We start from the raw sequence: 19689 nt of genomic DNA on the forward strand, positions 1-19689 counted from the left end.
CTAATCAGTTTTCAGCAAATGAGCTTGTTCTTAATTTTAAAAATGCACATCATATTCAGTTCTTTACATTTAGGAGTCAACGATAAGTGGAACACATGGTTAAGAAATAATAAATAGGGTGGAAACTTCAAAATTCGTAGATGTCTATATTGACGAAAATTTAAAACCTGAAAAAGCACAGCTTGGAACTGCTAAACCAACTTGTTCAGCCACATTTGCATTTAGAATCATTGCAGATCTTGGGAAGAGACAAATCAGTCAGTTAACATATTTTGCATATTTTCATTCAATGTCATATGGAATAATGTTCTTGGATAACTACTCTTTAAGAAAGAGTCATGGGCATTCTGACCCTGCTTCACAATACATTTATACCCTCACCATGAAGTTTGTTGTAAATAATCCATTGCAGTTGAAAAGGAACAGTGATGTGCATAATTACAATACCACAAAGAAAGAGAGACATTCATTACCCACATTAATGTTGTCTTTAGCACAAAAGGTATGCACAATGCTGCAACTAAAATTTTTGATAACTTACCAAGTGGTATAAAATATTTGACAGAGAGCAAAGTAAGATCTGGAAACAAAGTGAAAAAGTTTCTTCTTGATAACACCTTTTATTCTGTAGTAGTAGTTTTTATTATTGTGATGTGTAAAAGGTAGTGAATAGAAATTACTAACTCACACCTGTACATCAGAAAACAACCACTTATAAATTTTCAGTAAGTAGACAGATTTACAAATTAATTTGCAATGCGAATATAAAATGTCTTATTTCACAGCATTACGATTTATCATACAAATGATTCATGGTACGTGAAACTAACTAACTTATCTATTTCTAGCTCAGAATAGATATCACTGGAATAAAAGTACAATAGAAAAATGATTGTCAGTTGCCTGAGCATTCAACAACAAACATACAGCTCTGGGTGAATGGGCAGGTCCTCTGTGACAAATACATGCAGTAGACCAGGGGCCTCCAAACTGCAGCCAGCGGAACAACACTGGCCTGCAAACATTGACAGTCTGGCCTGCAGTAATGGGTCAGACATGATGGTATCCAGCCTGCTGTATATTAGTCAAACCTTGCTAATCAAGCACCTCCAATAATGAATGAGTCGCACAGTGAGTGAATGTTCTTTTTTTTTCCCACACAGAGTTAAGTAGTGCCAAAAGCAGTAAAAAAGCCATGAGGAAAATTATGCAACTGAGCAAACTGTGTCAGTGAAAGACTCAACAATGATGAATTTAAATATTTAGTCTTTATAAAAATTGCCACACAGCAAGTCAGCCATTTCCAATTGAAGCTCTAGGGTGAGAGTTTCTTTATTGACAATAAAAGTGTTTCTATAAATATTGATATTGTATGCAATAGCATCAAAATCAGTAAAACAAGACCCAAAAAAAATTTTTTTAAAGTAGTCAAACTTTCAGTTGTGAGATCTAGAGGAAATGGTCTCTGGTTGCTGACTGGATGTTTGGTATGTAACATTTTTTGTTCAGTGGAGACTAACAAAACAATTTTTTGAAGAAATTGATTTAATATGAGTGGTTTTTCCATGTAATTTTCTTGAACCTTGCCGGCAGTGACCGCAGGGAATGAAAGGGTAACTGCTATTGCCGCCGTATGGCGAGGAATATTGTGGTGAGAAGATGTACTGTAATGCTGATACCATATGCAGTTCACGCTATGTTCCGACCACTTGCGGTGATGTTAATAATGCACAGAAGTAACAAGGTTTCATCAAAGCACATTCAGTGGCCTTCATGAGTGGTGTTTGAGTGTAGCAGTGTATATGAAATGAAATTAAATTAAGGCCACAGCTCTAAGTAAAACAATAAGCAATTCACTGCATAATAACTACTGCTATGCCTTTCAGTGTCAGCTTGTAAATGTTGGTGGCAGTGGTAAGGGTCAAGAAAAATTCTGAGTTGTACCGAGGAGTTCCAAGCAGTACTAGAATATCAGGCCTCGAGAAAACTTAGACACACTGTAGCTACATCTTGGCCCTTGGGGCTTAGTGGACAAGCCAGTGTGACCCTTAGGCTAGGCTAAAATGTTTGGAGACCCCTGCTCTAGACCATGTGGTGGATAAGTAGGAGTTGTGGAAAATTGTGAGGGATGGGGAGGACAATAAAAATATTAGGAATATATTAGGAAAGCTACGAAAGATGGATAGATATGAAGCCAAACCTTTGATTACAAATGCTAATATTAGCTCATTTTTTAATAACCTTACTGACAGTTTTAACATCACGTATATGGAGATGTCAAAATAGGGTAAATACTGTGGCTACTCAGTGGTTTTCCTGATTGTCTCTTTATAACCCACCTAGCAGATACATTTACAGTGTACAACAGAGCCCTTAATGCACACAACCAATCCAAATGATCTGCATGCAGCTGCATTATATGAGAGAAAAAATGACACTTTGTATACCTTGGCAGAAATTTCTGAAAATGACAGATGCAATAATCCAGCTAAGTGAGCACTTGTCTGCGGCCGTGTGGGTGCCACACGCTTATGATCACGTCCTCATAGCTTGTAAATTTGCAGCACGCACATGTGCGATGCACTTATCTTATCACCAGAGTTGGGCAATATTGTTATTTGTGAATAACAAAAATTCAGAGTATTATTCATTTACATGAATAAAAACATTTGTCATCTGTGAATAAAAAGTGTTAGGAATAATAGATAGATCTGCAATCCAAGGAAATTTATTGCTCCAGTTATTTGTCATTTGTTAAACAAGTGTAATTTATGTTGCTTTTCAATTCATTTTCAGAACAACTGTGTTTTTTGCCTCAAACATCTCAGCAGGAAGCTTATTTAATTTTTAAAGATTTGCCATTGCAACAAACTAAAGAAAATACGCACGAACAACTGTGTTTTTTGCCTCAAACATCTCAGCAGGAAGCTTATTTAATTTTTAAATATTTGCCATTGCAACAAACTAAAGAAAATACGTCCTACACACTCAGAGGATATTGGTGTCTTAATCTTGTGAACGTGTCTTTATTTCAGGATAATGGTGTAAGAGTTTCAGATCAGAACCTTCTTGAGCAAAAATTGAGAAATCATCAATTCTGTTGTAGTTTTTGGCTGGTAACTTTGTTGTGATCCCACATTAGTTTCAGTTCCCAATTACTCTCAAAATAAATTTTGTTTTTATACTATTGCATGATTTGAAACTCGTGACTCAGTTTCTTCGACATTTATTTGGCTGTTATCAAAAAATGGTTCAAATGGCTCTGAGCTCTATGGGACTTAACATCTGTGGTCATCAGTCCCCTAGAACTTAGAACTACTTAAACCGAACTAACCTAAGGACATCACACACATCCATGCCCGAGGCAGGATTCGAACCTGCGACCGTAGCAGTCGCGCGGTTCCGGACTGAGCGCCTAGAACCGCTAGACCACCGCGGCCGGTCGGCTGTTATCATTATGTGTTCTTTTGTAAGCCTCCCTTGGTCATAGAGAGCAATACAGGTGAACTATTTGTTTTTAAATTGTGGGCAAGGCATTGCTGCAATAATCACAGTTGGTGTTTAAAGACGGATAAAGTCGTCCGGTTCTCTCTTGACACTTTCTTGATAAAGTTGCAATGTGCTGCAATATTATAAACCCTAGACAAAGTGTCTGTTCCGAAATTATTCAGCCTCAAAGCTCTGTGTATCTGCATAGACTCATGTTCGATTGTAAAACTATTCTATTTTCCAATAGAAAAATTACTGAGTTAATACTGAAACACTTTTGGATAACTTTGGATATCCAGCAATATTCCACAAATGTTTAGAAGATTATAGAGTTAGTCTGTTGATATTAGTCATTAGCAACCAATAAGTTCTTACTTGGTTCACTCATTTTGTAGTACTGCGGACATGAACAAATTGCATAATTATATGAATGAGGCACACACATCTGATAGTTTTAGCGGTATTGGTGCAGTGAAGGAAGTTACTGCAAATTAATCGTTTTTTTTTATGTTAGCAGGAAGGGAGGGGGGGGGGGGGGGGAGTACTGTCAAGTGCAGATTTAGTTGAATTGGGCGGAGTTGATTGTGTAACTGCTAAGGCCATCTTCCTGCAAAGCAGTTTTTTGTTGTATTTGTGGTGCTGTAATGCAAGTACAGATGTGCTGTGCCCTACTAAGCATCCTGTGTGTCTTTGTCTTCCTCCCACTTATGAATCAACTTGTACAAGCAGTTGGAGGGGGGCCTGCTATTCAACATGTACTCCAAAACACGGTACAACTTGACTTGGCAATTTTTCTCATTATTGGAGATGAAAGAACCAACAACAGCTTTGAAGTCTGGAACAAATCCACTTTTTCAACCTCCCCTATAGCTCCTCTTGGCATTCACCATGTGTACCTTTCTCACCTAGCTTCTTCAGCTTTATAAAGTGTAATAACTGACCTTGACACTTGTGTGCACACTGAGGCACATTTCTGTGCTAACCATTAGTAAGTTATGTATCAAATAGAAACTGCATAGATCCAAGGTAACATATGTTGTAGAATCCTGTGCAAGAAGTAAACAAAGAAAATGCAATAGTATGCTATGTTATACATTATTTAAGCCGTGAATAATAAGTAACGGATAATTATTTCTATTCACAGATGGAATAACCCCTTTCCCCATGCATATTTTATTAGTGAATAGACTTACTTGAATGAATGATCTGTTTATTCGGCTGATTATCCAGGCAGAAATTTATTCAAATAAAATCCATCTCTGCTTGCCACTATGCCTTGCTCTTCCTTCATCTTTCCAGTCAGTGGAATTGATAATGTGAACTGTAACAAGTCCTGTTAATTCACTTCCCTGATTTACTCACAAGAGCCTATACAGTATTGCTGGATTGAAGTTTTTGTTGATTATAAACTAAATTGACAGTTGTAATCAGTTGTCATGCCCCTCAATGAAAATATGTTTCATTTGTTCTGTCAGAAATAGTATCAATGTCAGTGCAATTCTAGCTGTTAACTGAATGTGAGCATTATCTCATCAGCTATTCATTTATGCAAATATACTGTTCCACAGCTAAGCCAAAAACCATCAGTGACATCCAGTATTCAATTATCAATTTCATTTTCATTATACGTAATCAATCTCAGTCGCTGTGGTAATATTTGGTGAATATAAGATATAGAGCATATGCAGTCTCTGTAGAAAAGATATCAAGTTGACAGCTAAAAAGAAATTATAATTTTAAATACATTCAACACTTGCTAGGCCCATTAGTGCCTCTACATAGTAACAAAGGCGTATAGTGTTCCCATAGCTGCATGGCAGGGCTGTCCTGTGAGTGCATGCCACTCAATTAGTGCAGTCTGCATGACACCAAGCGCATAAACTTGTGGCTGTGTGCTTCCACAACACATGTAAAGCAAGTGATGGGCAGCGAGCACTACTTGAGCAGGCTTGCCACGTGGATACAGTGCTCTAATGCATAATGCTAGGTTGTGGATAACATGAAATTAATGGAGCAGATGAGGTGTGATAGAGGGAACAGGTTCCACTAGTATCTTCAAGCCCTAGAGCAGGTCCACCGAGGAGAGAAAATGGTCCAAAATGTATAGGACTCCCTCCTCCTACTAAGACAATGGGGGACCAGGAAACGTGGAGAAAGGTGGAAATGTGTAATATGTTGCAGTCGATAAGGTGGTCTCAAAGATGAAAGACTTAAGTGTTGTGGCAGCACCTCAGGCTATTGCGTAAATAGGAGGAAACATGGCTGGAAGTGAGAGGCAACAAGCTGCACGATGAAAGCAATAATCCAGTGTTATGTTCCCCTTCCAATCACCATCAAGGAAAGAAGTTACGTAACCTGTCTCCTTATATAACAGAGGCCCCTCACACATAGTTGTCTGCTATTGCAGGCTGCGCCATCCATTTGTGATGATGTCTGTGAGGAAAACATTTCAGTGTTGCACATTCTCGCATTGTGTTTCTTATATTCTGCTAAGAAGGTGGCAATAATGTTGCATTGTAATCTGCCCTCTGTTTCAGTTGACAGATAAATATGTTGGACGTTTTCAGGTTTTGTGTTCAGTCTGCACTCCCGCGTAAGCTTTCAGATTGAGCTTTTAGTATGTTACAGAGTGGCTGGTTCATCCATGTTTGATTTTGATTATTTTATCGTCCAGTTACATACACTGAGGTAACAAAGGGCATGGGATATCTCCTAATATCATGTCAGACCTCCTTATTCTCAGCAGAGTCCAGCAACTGAACATAGCATGGACTCAATAAGTCGTTCCCTGCATAAATATTGAGCCGTGCTGCAAGATTTGTGTCAGGTGATCGGGATGGCCAAATCATTTGCTCAAATTGTCCAGAATGTTCTTTAAACCAGTTGCAAACAACTGTGGTCTGGTGAAATTACATCTTTGAGAACATGAAGTCCATGAACATCTGAAATTGCTCATCAAAAAGACAAACATAACCATTTCCAATCAGTGATTGGTTCAGTTGGGCCAGAGAATGCAATCCATTCAATGTAAACACGGCCCACCATTTCACCAGCTTGCATAGTGCCTTGTTGACAACCTGTGCCACACTTGGCTCTCACCAACTGAAATCGGGACTCGTCTGACCAGATCAGTTTTCCTGTCGTCTAGGGTCCAACCGATGTTGTCTTGAGCTCTGAACAGGAGCTGCAGGCAATGTGCTGTTAGCAAAGGCATTTGCGTCGGTCATCTGGTGCGATAGCCCATGAAATGCAAAATTTCACTGCAGTGTCTTAATGGATATGTTCGTTGTACGTGCCACATTGGTATCTGTGGTTATCTCAGGCAGTTTGTCTGCTAGCACTGACAACTTTATGCATACACCACTGCTCTCGTTCGTTAAGTGAAGGCCGTTGGCTACTGTGTTGTCCTTGGTGAGAGGTAATGGCTGTAATTTGGTATTCTCTGCATACTCTTGATGCTTTGAATCTCAGAATATTTAATTCCCTAATGATTTCCAAAATGGAATTTCCCAAGCATCTGACTACAACTACCATTCTGCATCCAAAATATATTGATTGCCTTCACATGGCCATAATCACATCAGACCTTCTCATGTGAATCACCTGAGTACAGATGACAGCTCAGTCAACGCACTGCCCTTTTATACCATGTATATGCAGTACTGCCACCATCAGTGTATGTGCATTGCCGTGTGTGTGTGTGTGTGTGTGTGTGTGTGTGTGTGTGTGTGTAAGTAAGATGTTATTGTTTTGTAAATCAAAATGTTACTTTTCTGCTTAGGTGGAGCAAAATCTGCTGCCAAAGCACCATTCTGACCTCCTCATTGAGTTAATAAATGATATTGTAACAAAACTGAAAGATGAGTCTTACAAACTACCTCTTGTGGCTGTTTGTTCACCAGAATCAGCTAGAAAGCCTAGAGAACGCACAAAGTTGATTGACCCTTTCCCAAGAGTAAGTGTTGAAATTTTAATTCTACCTAAATTACTAATAGATTTAAAAAACTAAAAAGTAAAGGGAATACTTATTTATAATTAATAAACAAACACCATCTGGATCACAGCTTTTTGTTACCAACCACCAGTTTCAATCTATGATGCAGATCACCTTCAGGTTTGATGCCACTAGTGAAGTTTGTCAACACCACTGTTGACAAACTGCACATTGTGATGCAGATGTGAAGGTGATCTGCAGCACTGATTGAAACCAGTAGTCAGTAATGAAAAGCTGTGATCCAGGTGGTGTTTATTTATTCTAGTGAAAGAGATCACTGTTCCCAAGACATGCCATCAATTACGAAAATTACTAATTTTGTTTTCATTTTTAAGACTTTTAGTTTCACAGTGTTATGACCTTTGTACAAATCATTAATGATTAAATGAATATCATTGTGTTTAATCATAACCCAGATGTATTTGATTTAATGTTTGTAGTTATCATGACAAATGGTGAAAGTGTTTATTTTTTAAACATTCTTCTCATGTAACCGGACAAATTTTAATTTTTTGCATTGAGAGTATGAAATGTATTTTACTGAATTGTATATTTTATCCTTCCTTTGTTTATTAGGTATGTATTTTATATCACTTACATGCACTGTCATTATTTAAGGCATTAAAGAACCTTCACCATTAATTTTGTTCCATAATTTGTAGAATATGTAGTAGCACTAACTTCTTACTGAATTGTTGTAACTTTTGTGGATCACTATCGGAATTCTGTGTAGTAGAATAAAGTTGATTCGGGAGGCTGCTGTTCTGTCCTTTTCGTGGAAAATGGAGTTGCAGAAAATAATTTTCTCCATGGGTAGACTGACAAACAAGACATCGGTTCAAAGCATAATTTGGTGTGCAATAGTGATGGAAGGGGTAAATGTATGATACAGGTGAAATTAAAATGTACCGAAGTAGCAGTTTTGAGAAACTGCTTTAAAAGTTTGATGTACAGTGAAATGGTCTTGTAAGATGAAATTGTTTTCTTGTTAGATATTTTCCTATATGCGTTGAAGGGAATGGAAGGATCTCTTTCCATAGGGATGCTACTCATTGTCTTCAAAATAAATTAAAATAGTAAAGAGATTTTCAGATGTTTGAGAACATCTCCTGCAACTCGTATTTGTAAATTTGTAGGTGTTTTACCAAACCTATAATTGCTAATTCTCTGAAGCAGTTTTGTGAACTTTTGTCTCACAGTGTTACACCTATGAACATTCCAAACTGTGTGCATAAACACAGTCTAACATTAAAGTTAATTCATAACTTGTTTGGATGAATGTTCACTTACTTATAATGGTTATTAGATGGAGCTTCTGTAAGTTTACATATCTTAGTACCACTGTTAAGGAAATTTCTTTTTGTTCTTTTTCAGTTCTTTTTTGTTGTTGTACTTTTCAGTAAAGTGTCTTGCTTATTTTAACATCAGTTAAGATATTGCAACATTTGGTGATACTGACACTTTTATTATTTTGTTTTACGAAAGTTTTAGAAGATATTATTTGGAGATCGGCTGTCAGTGTCCAGTTGTAATTTTGGTGCAATCAGTTTTGTAGTGTGGTCTTTCTTTATGTAGTGTTCTTTTAATTTTGTTACCAAATACTTTCATTTTATTTTGTGCAGTCATGAGAACATCTTATAATCATTTTTGCTTTGTGGAAATGAGAGGTGGAGGTGCAGTTAATGTCAGTGAATGAATGTATGTATGAAAGAAGAGCTGCTTCTTTAAGTTGATTATAGGTAATAAAGGTATAGATAATTGTGACAAGAGTAGCATGATCTGTTTCACAATTTTTATGCATTTGTTAGAGTAGCCATTAAAAAAATTGTTGCAACCATTTCTCTTCATACCCCATAATCATCTTTCTTTTGTTGTAATATAATGTGCCTTTAATTTGCTTTTAGATTTCATTTTCTTTTGACCAGACATTTTTATTAGACCATTTTTCTGCTTTTCAGTTCTGAAGTTTTTAATCTCCTTCATGAGTATCTCTCATTTTATATGTTTACATACTTTCATGGCTTAGAACATATGTTTTCTTGTCTTTTTGATACATGTTTTACATCTATCTTGTGCTGCCAAATTGCACCTTGTAGGTGCGTCATTCTTCACTAACTCGTCAGAATTCACGCAGACCCTCTTATAAAGGCCATCGACGTCATCATTCGGTAAGTACTAGAATTGATATCTGGGGTGCAATTTTATAATCTTGTTACTACTCCTCTGTAATAAATCTTATGTACCATTAACCTCTCAGAGTGACTTGTGTTGACAGTTGCTTTGTCCGTGTTGCATTGGCTTGTAATTCTTTGCACTAAAGGGGTAAAATGTAGTAGGCTTTATTATACATCATCATTTCAGTTTGGTTGTATAGATCCTGTATTTATTAGTTTTTATTTTTTAGAGCAATTTGTGTGGAGTCAATAGAAAATGCATGCTTTTACTGCGTGTTAGCAAAATGTGAAAGTTGGTGTGGCTCTGTGTGCTATTTTTCGTAACTGTCATTTTCCTGTATATTTAAATCTTGCTACTATATTTTTGTGGTATGATATTGTGCTCTAATCTTTAATTTCTGGCTGTTCTTAGAAAAAGGCCCTGTTTCAAATAAGGCTCTTTACCTAGTGTCTTCATTACTCATTTCTTTTCAGTTTTCTTCTTTTTGCAGTTCAAGGGTAGATACAGCAAGCACTTTTATTGGATTTACAAAATACCATAAGAATTCAATGTTTGTTGCGCAGTAGCTATTTTGGAGTTTTCTTTTCGGAGTGCCATAATTTCCACTTCATAAACAAGATTTCAGTCTTCCCATATTGTCTCTTTAGTTTCATTGTCATATGCCAAATGTTTGTGTACATTTCCTGCTCAGGTTTTATGACACAGAAGTTAATGGTGTATTTTTCGTTGGTTTACTGAAGACGCCAAAAGCTGTGAATGGTGTTCCTCTAGATACGTTATGATAATGTGTATACTATCTCATGAGTTATTCAGGTACTTACCTGCTGTTAAAGGGGACACACAATTCATATAGTACAACTATTTTATGAATCCATAAACAGATCCTATAATGCCTAGCAATATAGTTCCCACAAGTGAAGAGAATATTTTCATGTACACAATGCCTCACAGTGACATTTGTAAAAACTGTTTTGGTACCTCATAGTAAGCCATTTTATATACTATAAACCCCTAGAATGAGTTTAAAACAATTCAAAATCCTTTGGTATTTTAGCAGTTCATAAATATATTGATATACTACAGGAGATTAACAGCTGACTACAAACAAATCATCATATCCCTCATTTGTTAATTTGTTGGCATAATAAATTCATTGAAATGTAGATTTAAAATGTAAAGGAAAAATCTGAGATGCAATGTATTAATCTCTCCCAATATACCTCTCCACTGCTTTTTGGTTTTCTTAAATTGTTTGCGCTCTCTGTAATATTGATCTCATTTTATATGGTTACTGTGTCATTGGGATTCTTTGTTTGAGTTCTGTTAATAATTAAAACTTATTACATGAAAACATTTATATTTATTACAAACAGTTTTGCTTTTTTGGTTGCAAATAATATTTATATTTCAAAGTTAATATCGTTTAATGGCTTCAAAATAGAACCATGTTTCAATTTCATGGATCTGCGTATATTGCTTGAAATGAATGTATTCTAGTCATGAGACCATTGTTGCTTTAATTACCTGACAGTTGATTTAAACTTGATTAAGCACTTTACAAACTGCACTTAAATTGGTGTTTTAGTAGAATTTTATTGTGGTTTATATTGTCTGTGCATATGTAATGCTTTTTGATTCAAAACTTAAGTTCCATGTAGAATTTTATTTTGGTGGTGGTGGTGGTGGTGGTGGTGGTGGTGGTGGTGGTGGTGCAGTGGTAGTTGCTGCAGGGCTGTGGCAGTAATAAATGTTGTAACTCACTGCTGATGATACGGAACGAGTGGAGGACGTGGACAAACAGGTTGATGCCATATGCAAAGTTTGTTGTTTCATACGCTCTTTGTTTTCACATAATAGCTCTGTGTGTGAATGTAAATTAGTTCAATCTGAATTTTGATATATATATATATATATATATATATATATATATATATATATATATATATATATATATATATATAAAAAATTTGTTTTTGTTTCATTTGTATTTATAATACAGGGAAACTGAGTTCTCTCAAGTATAGAGGTATTCTTACAGGTACCACCAAGGTGCAGGGTTGTACTCAATGTCCTGCAGAGTTATCTGTAAATTTTGTTATCTGTCTGAATCAGTCATGTGTGTTGCTTACATTTTCATATGTTGAAACCAATTTTGATGAGGTGTTTCACAGCCTGGAATCTAAATTTTGTGGCAGCACACATTGTTTTAATGTATTTGTTGTCTCTTATGTAGATTAATGAAACCCATAATTAACACTTTTTTAATCATTAATGGCCATCCTAGTGCAAAATTTTGAAGTTAAAAATTAAAACAGTCAAGATCTTAAAAACATTTATTGCAATGGTGACCGGTTTGTCTATTTGGTGACTAGCTTCAGACCATTCTTGAATGGAGGCAGGCAGAGGTGTTGAACAGAGCAGGTACCGTCCGTTGAAAGACGAATGTCAACTGCGGTCACCATTGCAGTAAATGTTTTTATGTGATCTAGACTGTTTTTATTTTTACCTTTACTACAGATTGTTATTTTCAGTTGAGACTGATATTGTAATCAGCTTTCAGTCATATGTATATATGCACTGATGCGCCAAAACATTATGACCTGCTTAATAGCTTGTTTGTCCGTTTTTGGAATGAAATAATCACTGATTCTGAGTATCAAGAATCCAACAGTTTGTTGGTAGGTTTCTGGAGGTATGTGGCATTCGATGCCTATGCATAGGTCATGTAATTTGTGTAAATAATGGGCCACTGATTTGCGTACATGATGATGGTGCCTGTAGCAACCCAGATAGGTTCCATAGGATTTACATAAGAGGAATTTGGTTGCCAAGACATCAACATGAGTTCACCATAATGCTCCTCAAACCACTGGAGCAGGGTTCTGACTGACACAGACAGCTATACTGCTGAAAGATGGCATCGCTGTCAGGAAAGGTGTCAACCGTGAAGGGATACAGATGGTTCGCAGCTGTCAGCTTTTCTTAGATTACTACCACAGGTCCCATGCAAGCACAGGAGTGTGTCTCCCATTGTATAACACTGCTCACATTGGCCTGTGTCCATGGCAACCTGCACATTACTATTCACCTTGATGACGGCAGATATGGATACGACCATCGACCTAGTGTAACAGAAATGTGATTCACCGGAAGGTCTGACACGTTTCCACTGGTCAACGGTCGAATCCCAATGGTCTGGTGTCCACTGCAATCATAATTGATGGTGTCGGTCGATGTTCGGTCAACATGGGAACGTGTATGGGTGGTCTGCTGCAGAGTTCCATGTTCGACAACGTACAGTGAATGGTATGCTCCGAAACACTTTTTTGAGTACCAGCAATGTGCTCTTGTGGCAGAGATGCCACAGATCTTCATTTACTCTACTTTACCAAGTAGACAAGCCTTCGAGCGCCACATTTTGTGAAGAGTCGTGGATGTCCAACCATTTAATGCCCAGTGATAGTTTCGCTATCCTTCTACCACTTTCCATGGATGCTCACGACAGTAGCAAGTGAACAATTGACAAACTTTGTCATGTTCCAGATACTCGTTCACAGGATCTGTGTAATAATAATCTTTCCTTTGTCAAAGTCACTTCTCTCGATGGATTTCCCCATTTGCAGCTAATATCTTTGCTAGGGTGATCCCCCATCGATGCCTGATCTCGTTACATACTTTTGTTTGCACGCCACGTGCCCGCGAGGCAATCAGTTGACATTGACCATCACGGTGGGCAGTGTTCATAATGTTTTGGCTTATCAGTGTAGCAACTATTACAGTCTTGTCTCTCATACAGTTTTCTGGTATTAATGAATATTAGTTCAGTAAAAATGTATTTAGCACAACAATTTTAATGAATGAAAGTGTTGCATGTGCTGCTGTTTATATTATAATGGTTACATATGTGACCTCTAGTGCATGTAATGTCATCAGTCCTCATACTGTCCACATTTACATTACAGATCTATGAATCTCAGTAAATTTCAGATACAGTCTTCTTGTCAGTATGTAAATATTCACATGTATTAGGTACCTAAATAGTGTGTTTTGTAGTTCTCTTTCAAGTCACTATATTTTGTTTAAGTGTGTACATCTTTTATGAACATATTATCTTTGGCCCTGTAATTCTCTAGGAATTTCTTATCATTTGTTGCATTATGATGCAAATTGAAACTGGTTCAGAAATAGATAAGTTCTCTGACTGACGAACCTAAAACTGAAAATAAACCTAAATTATTTACAAAATTAATGCCGTTAACAAAGTACACTAAACTCCCACTCTCTGTGAAGCTCTCAACCTGTTGTAAATATGCTTTATGTGTATCAAATAATATGCCAGACTCTTCTAAATCCATTGTTGCATCTGTACTCTGCAAGCCACCTTGTGGTGTGGGGAAGAGGGTACTTTGTGTACCACTGTCATTTCCTGCCTTTCCTGTTTCAGTCGCAAGTGGTTGGCGAGAAGAATAGCTGCCGGTAAGCCTCCGTGTGGGCTCAGATATCTCTAATTTTATCTTCATGAGCTGTTTGTGAGATATACGTAAGAGGAAGCAATATATTTGTAGACTCTTCTCAAACATATTCCCTTGGAACTTGTAACTGTAAACCACATTGCGTCTCTTGCAGCTGTGCCACTGGAATTGATCATCTTCATGATGCTTTCATTATTACTAACTGAACATGTGATGGAATGCACTGCTCTTCTTTGAATCTTCTCTACTTCTTCTATGAATGCTTCTTGGTACAGATCCCATACTGATGAGCTATATTCAAATATTGGTCAAACAAGGGTTTTATAAGATAGCTCCTTTGTTGATGGACTACATTTCCTGAGGATTCTTGCAATGAATCTGTGTGGCATCTGCGTTTCCTGCGATTAGTTTTATGTGGTCCACTTTAAATTGCTCTGTATGTATACTTCTAGATATTGTGTTCAAGTAACTGCTTCCAGTGATTGTTCTGCAACTGTGTAACCATCCAGTAATGGGTCTCTCTCTCTCTCTCTCTCTCTCTCTCTCTCTCTCTCTCTCTCTCTCTCTCTCTCTCTCTCTGTGTGTGTGTGTGTGTGTGTGTGTGTGTGTGTGTGTGTGTGTGTGTGTGTGTGTGTTATTTATGCAATACGTTACATTTGTGAATGTTGGGGGTCAGTTGTCACGCCCTGCACCAAGTGTCAATCATCTGCAAGTCATCCTGCATTCTGTTACAATTTTCTAGTGTTGCGGCCTCTCTGTAAACAACAGCATTGTATGCAAAATGCCTCATGGTACTTCTGAAGTTATCCACAAGGTCATTTGTATATATTGTGAAAATGTTTGGCTAGGTAACACACTCTTGGGGTAATGATATTCTATATGGTCTTATTTCGACCATTAAATGGCAATGCAGAACTGAACCAAGCACCTTTAGCAAGGCAAGCAACTCCAACCTAGACACTGATATTTACTGGTTTCTGGGTCTTGTGGAGGAGCAGAGCGAGCTGGGTTTCATACGATTATTGTTTTTGGAACCCATGTTGATTCCTTTGTGCAGGCATTTTCTTATGAAATATGTCAAACTAATCTTTCTCCATTGCATGTTCTGTGACCTAGGTGTGGTGAGGTGTTTCAGTGTGCTTTGTATCTCTTGTCAAATACCAAAAACTTAAAAGATGTGTAACACACACATTACAGCCACAAATAAATTTTCATAGTTCTCATAACAAAGAACAAAATTACCTTGGATAATCTGATGAGAGATAGCATAGTTTATTAACTTTATAATTTTTAGTTCAGCCTGCAGAGTGTAAAATTCTTTGTAACAGTGGATCTAGTATATTTGGTTAAACAGAGCATGTGCATGATTGTATTTCTTCTACACTAAGACAGTTATTTGTGTCTGGACAGTAAAGCAGTGCTGTGTCATAAGTGGTTTCTTTCCAGAGATAATGTCCTAAAAACCCCTTAAATTAAATGTGGCAGAACAACCAAATTAATGTTATGATGGCAGTGAGATCCACTTGTTAAGCTGACTGATTAAAGATTCAATGAATGTACACATTAGTTTGCGAGAGATGACATTTGTGGAACAGAGAGCCTTTTATATGAAGGGACTGAATATACATCCTGCCTGATTTCAGCAAGACAAGCATCATTTTACTGTACAATATTACAAAAAGGATAGATTGCTGATCACCATATAGTGGAGATGTTGAGTTGCAGCCGGCCGGCCGGCCGGCTGGCCTGTCTGTGATTCAACATCACTACATGGTATCAATATGTCCTTTTCATAATATTGTCATTAGTCCACAATGGATTTTCCATTGTATGATTTTACTGTAATGTAACATAGTAGTTTCACCAAGAAGCAGTTGATTTTGTGAGAGTGAGGACAGTGAGTGTGTTGAGATATACATAAATTAAATTTACTGATATTAATGATCTTCATGTTCTAAAAATCCAGATTTCATAGAGGTGCTCTTGTGAGTTAGTGCGAATTTAGCTTTGTACAATAACACAAATTGATTTTTTTTTTGGTCTAATAATAATAGTAGCAAATCTGGAAGGAGATACTGAAAAGTAACAAGTAATGAGAAGTATTATGTTCTGTAATGTGGCATTCTTCCACAGTATAGACATGTCAAATACTATTGTACATCAGTCTAGTAATGCCATCAGTGAGGAAACATTTGTGATAACTTTCTTCCCCTTTGTAACTGCTCATTTCTAATTAATGTTGCTGACCTCAGTAACTACTAATGTTAAGTTGTATTGTCTGATAGGAGAACAGACAAACGCCGCTTGGAGTGGTCGCGCGGTTTGAGGCGCCATGTCACGGACTGCGCGGCTGCTCCTGCTGGAGGTTTGAGTCCTGCCTCAGGCATGGGTGTTTGTGTTGTTGTTAGCATAAGTTAGTTTAAGTAGTATGTAAGTCTAGGGACCAATAACCTCAGCAGTTTGGTCCCCCAGGAATTCACACACATTTGAACATTTTTTGAATAAACTAAAGAAACCATCACAATGCTTAAGACTCAGTAGGGAGAGTTTCAAGCTACATATGGTGGTGTTGTGTGTCTTCAGTCTGAAACCAGCTTTGATACAAATTTCCATGTTAATCCACTCTGTGCAACTATCTTAAACGCCTAAATATTGTGCAGCCTATATCCATTTGAACCTGCCTACTGCAGTCAGGGACGCCCTGGTCTCCCTCCTCAATGTTCATTTCCAACACTCCCCATTGTTATCCAACAGACAATTCCTTGATATCTCAGGAAGTGTCATATTAATCTGTTACCTCATTTAGTCATATTGCGCCATAAATTTGTTTTCTCTGTAGTTCAGTTCAGTACAGTACCTCCTCATTTGTTATTCGCTCTACGCATCTAATCTTTAGCAATTTTCTATAACACCACATTTCAAAAGTTTCTATTCTCCTCTTGTGTTAACTGCTTCGTTTCACATTCTTACAAAGCTACACTTAGAGACAAATACATCCAGAAGAGACATTCTAATACCTAAATCTATCTTAGATCTCGACACATTGCTCTTTTTCAGAAGAGCTTTTCATGCTGTTTTCAGTCTGCATTTTATATCACCTCTACTTTGTTCATAATGAGCTATGTTGCTGCCCACATATCAAAAATCATCTACTACTTTTTGTGTGTCATTTCCTAATCTAATTCTCTCAGTATAACTAGATTTGAAATTTACTACATTTCATTACCAGTGTTTAGCGTCTGTTGTTGTTCATCTTATATCGCTTCAAGCCACTGTCCTCTCTTTTTAACTGCTCTTCAAAGTCCTTTTGCCATTTCTAACAGAATTAGGATTTCATTAGCAAGCCTCAATAGTTTTTATTTCTTCTCAATGAACTTCAGTTCCTTTGTCAAATTTTGTCCTTATTTCCTTCACAGCTTGCCCAGTCTAACATTGGAGATAGGGTAAAACCCTGTCTCACGCACATCTGAAATAAGTGTTCCCTTTCATGTCCTTTGAAACTAACAACTGCAGTCTGGTTTATGTATAATCTGTAGATAACTTTAACTTATTTAACTCCTTAACTGCTTTTATTGATACATAGCTTGGCTGAGAGGAAAGAAAAGTCATTATTGTGATATACTCCCCCTCTTCTTCCCCTCCCCACTCACAGTTAATTTATCAGAAGCTTCTGGACACCATCTTCTTCCTCACATCTGGAATTTTCTTTCCAAGTGTGAGAAGCCACCTGGTTAAAGTCTGATTTCAAAATTATATAATCCAACTGGAACCTTCCAGGGTCTCCAGGTTTCTTCTATGTACGTAGTGGTTTGATAAGTGTGCTAAATTTCCATGAAAGAATGAAACATTTTTGTTGCACCTTCATGGTTGATAAGCTTAATTATTCCAAGGCTCGTATACGTAATTTCAACAATGTGCAGTGTAAAGTTCATTGTTAACAGCCATTTGAATTGGTCAGTGAGTTGACTGGGATTGAAAATTTAGAAAACAGAATTTTATGCTGTTAGGAAACATTTTCATTTGGAGGTTTGGACTGGCGCACAAATCAAAACAGATTTAAATGAAGTTTAAGTGAACTCTGCACCATCATTGAAGACTATTTACTTTTGGATTAAAAAAATTAAATACATGCACCAAAGACAAGGTGCACTCTGGCTATCCAGTTGGTGACCACAAAGGAAGCTTTGACAAAATTTGTGATACAGTAATGGAAAACTGCTGAATAACAATTTGTTAGATTGCTGAGACTATAGGCATCTCAACTGAGTGAGTGCATAATAATCCTGCATGGAGAATTGTCTATGAAGAAGCTGTGTGCAAGGTGGGTGACGCACTTGCTCATAGTTCACCAAAAGTGCATCCAGTGCAACATTCCAGCACAATGTTTAGTAGTAATCAACAAGACTTTCTGTTCCAGTTTTCGACTGTTGTTGAAACCTGGATACATCATTACACACCAGAGTCAAAATAATAGACAGAGGCTGGTGAAAGTGCACTGAAGGGGGCAAAGACCGTTTTGTCGACTGGAAAGGTGACACCAACCTTCTTTTTTTAAAAAAATGTTCTAATGAGTAATCTCCATAGATTACTTGGAAAAAGGCAGAACACCAATTATGCATTATTGTTGGTTCGTTTGAAACTTGCGTTGGCTGAAAAAGGACCAAGGTCGGCACCAAAAACAATGCTCTTTCATCGGGATAATACACCATCCCACACATCTGTGATAAAAATGGTGAAAGTGTATCAATTGAGCTTTGAATTTGTTCCTCATCCGTCTTATTCACCAGATTGAGCCCCAAGTAACTTCTTCATGTTCACTGACTTGAAATTTTGGCTCGCTGAGAAGAAATTTTAATCAAATGAGTTGCAGTTAATGAGTATTTTGCATAGTTTAATGACCATATATTTCCGTAGGGGCGAAAAAGCTAGAGGATCACTGGACGAAGTGTATATCCCTCAAAGGAGATGATGTCCAGAAATAAGGTGAATTCTTTACAAAATAAACATTTTTTCTTGCTTTATTCACCAGATATATCAAACCACCTATGTATATAACCTTTTTTTATCTTTCTTGAACCAAGTCTTAGTGATGATAAAATTACACTCTGTGAAAAATTCTACTGGGCAGCTTCCTCTTTCTTTTTCTACTACCAAATTCCAGTCACTCATCACAATTAAATTTTCATCTCCTTAAACTACCTGAATAATTTCCTTTATCTCACCATAAAATCTTTCAATCTCTTCATCTGCAGATCTATTTGGGATACAAACTTGTACTACTGTGGTCAGTGTTTGCTTCATTTCTGTCTTTGCTGCAGTAATGTGTTAACAATGCTGTTAATACTAGCTTAGCCATATACCTATTTTCTTGTTAATTATTAGGCCTACTCCTGCATTACCCCTATTTGATTTTATGTTGATAACCCTATACTCACCCGACCAGAAGAATATTCTTCATGCCACTGCACTTCACTAATTACCACTGTATCTAACTTCAACCTGTCCATTTCCATTGAGCTGCATGTTGCAAAAAAATAATTTTTCTTGTTAAAATGGATC

General features: G+C 37.1%; 1 protein-coding gene across 2 annotated transcripts in view; it reads left to right on the forward strand.

The window, feature by feature from the left end:
* LOC126183376 (uncharacterized) overlaps window positions 1–19689 on the forward strand; it is a 303763-nt gene that overhangs the window by 161159 nt on the left and 122915 nt on the right. The window contains exons 16-17 of one of the 2 annotated variants that reach the window (XM_049925308.1): window positions 7271–7444; window positions 9580–9651. In XM_049925308.1, coding sequence (XP_049781265.1) covers window positions 7271–7444; window positions 9580–9651 — 246 coding nt within the window. The remainder of the gene's footprint in view (window positions 1–7270; window positions 7445–9579; window positions 9652–19689) is intronic. The other variant, XM_049925309.1, reaches the window with a different exon arrangement.

This window comes from Schistocerca cancellata, chromosome 4 (assembly GCF_023864275.1).
Source record: "Schistocerca cancellata isolate TAMUIC-IGC-003103 chromosome 4, iqSchCanc2.1, whole genome shotgun sequence".
NCBI lineage: Eukaryota > Metazoa > Arthropoda > Insecta > Orthoptera > Acrididae > Schistocerca > Schistocerca cancellata.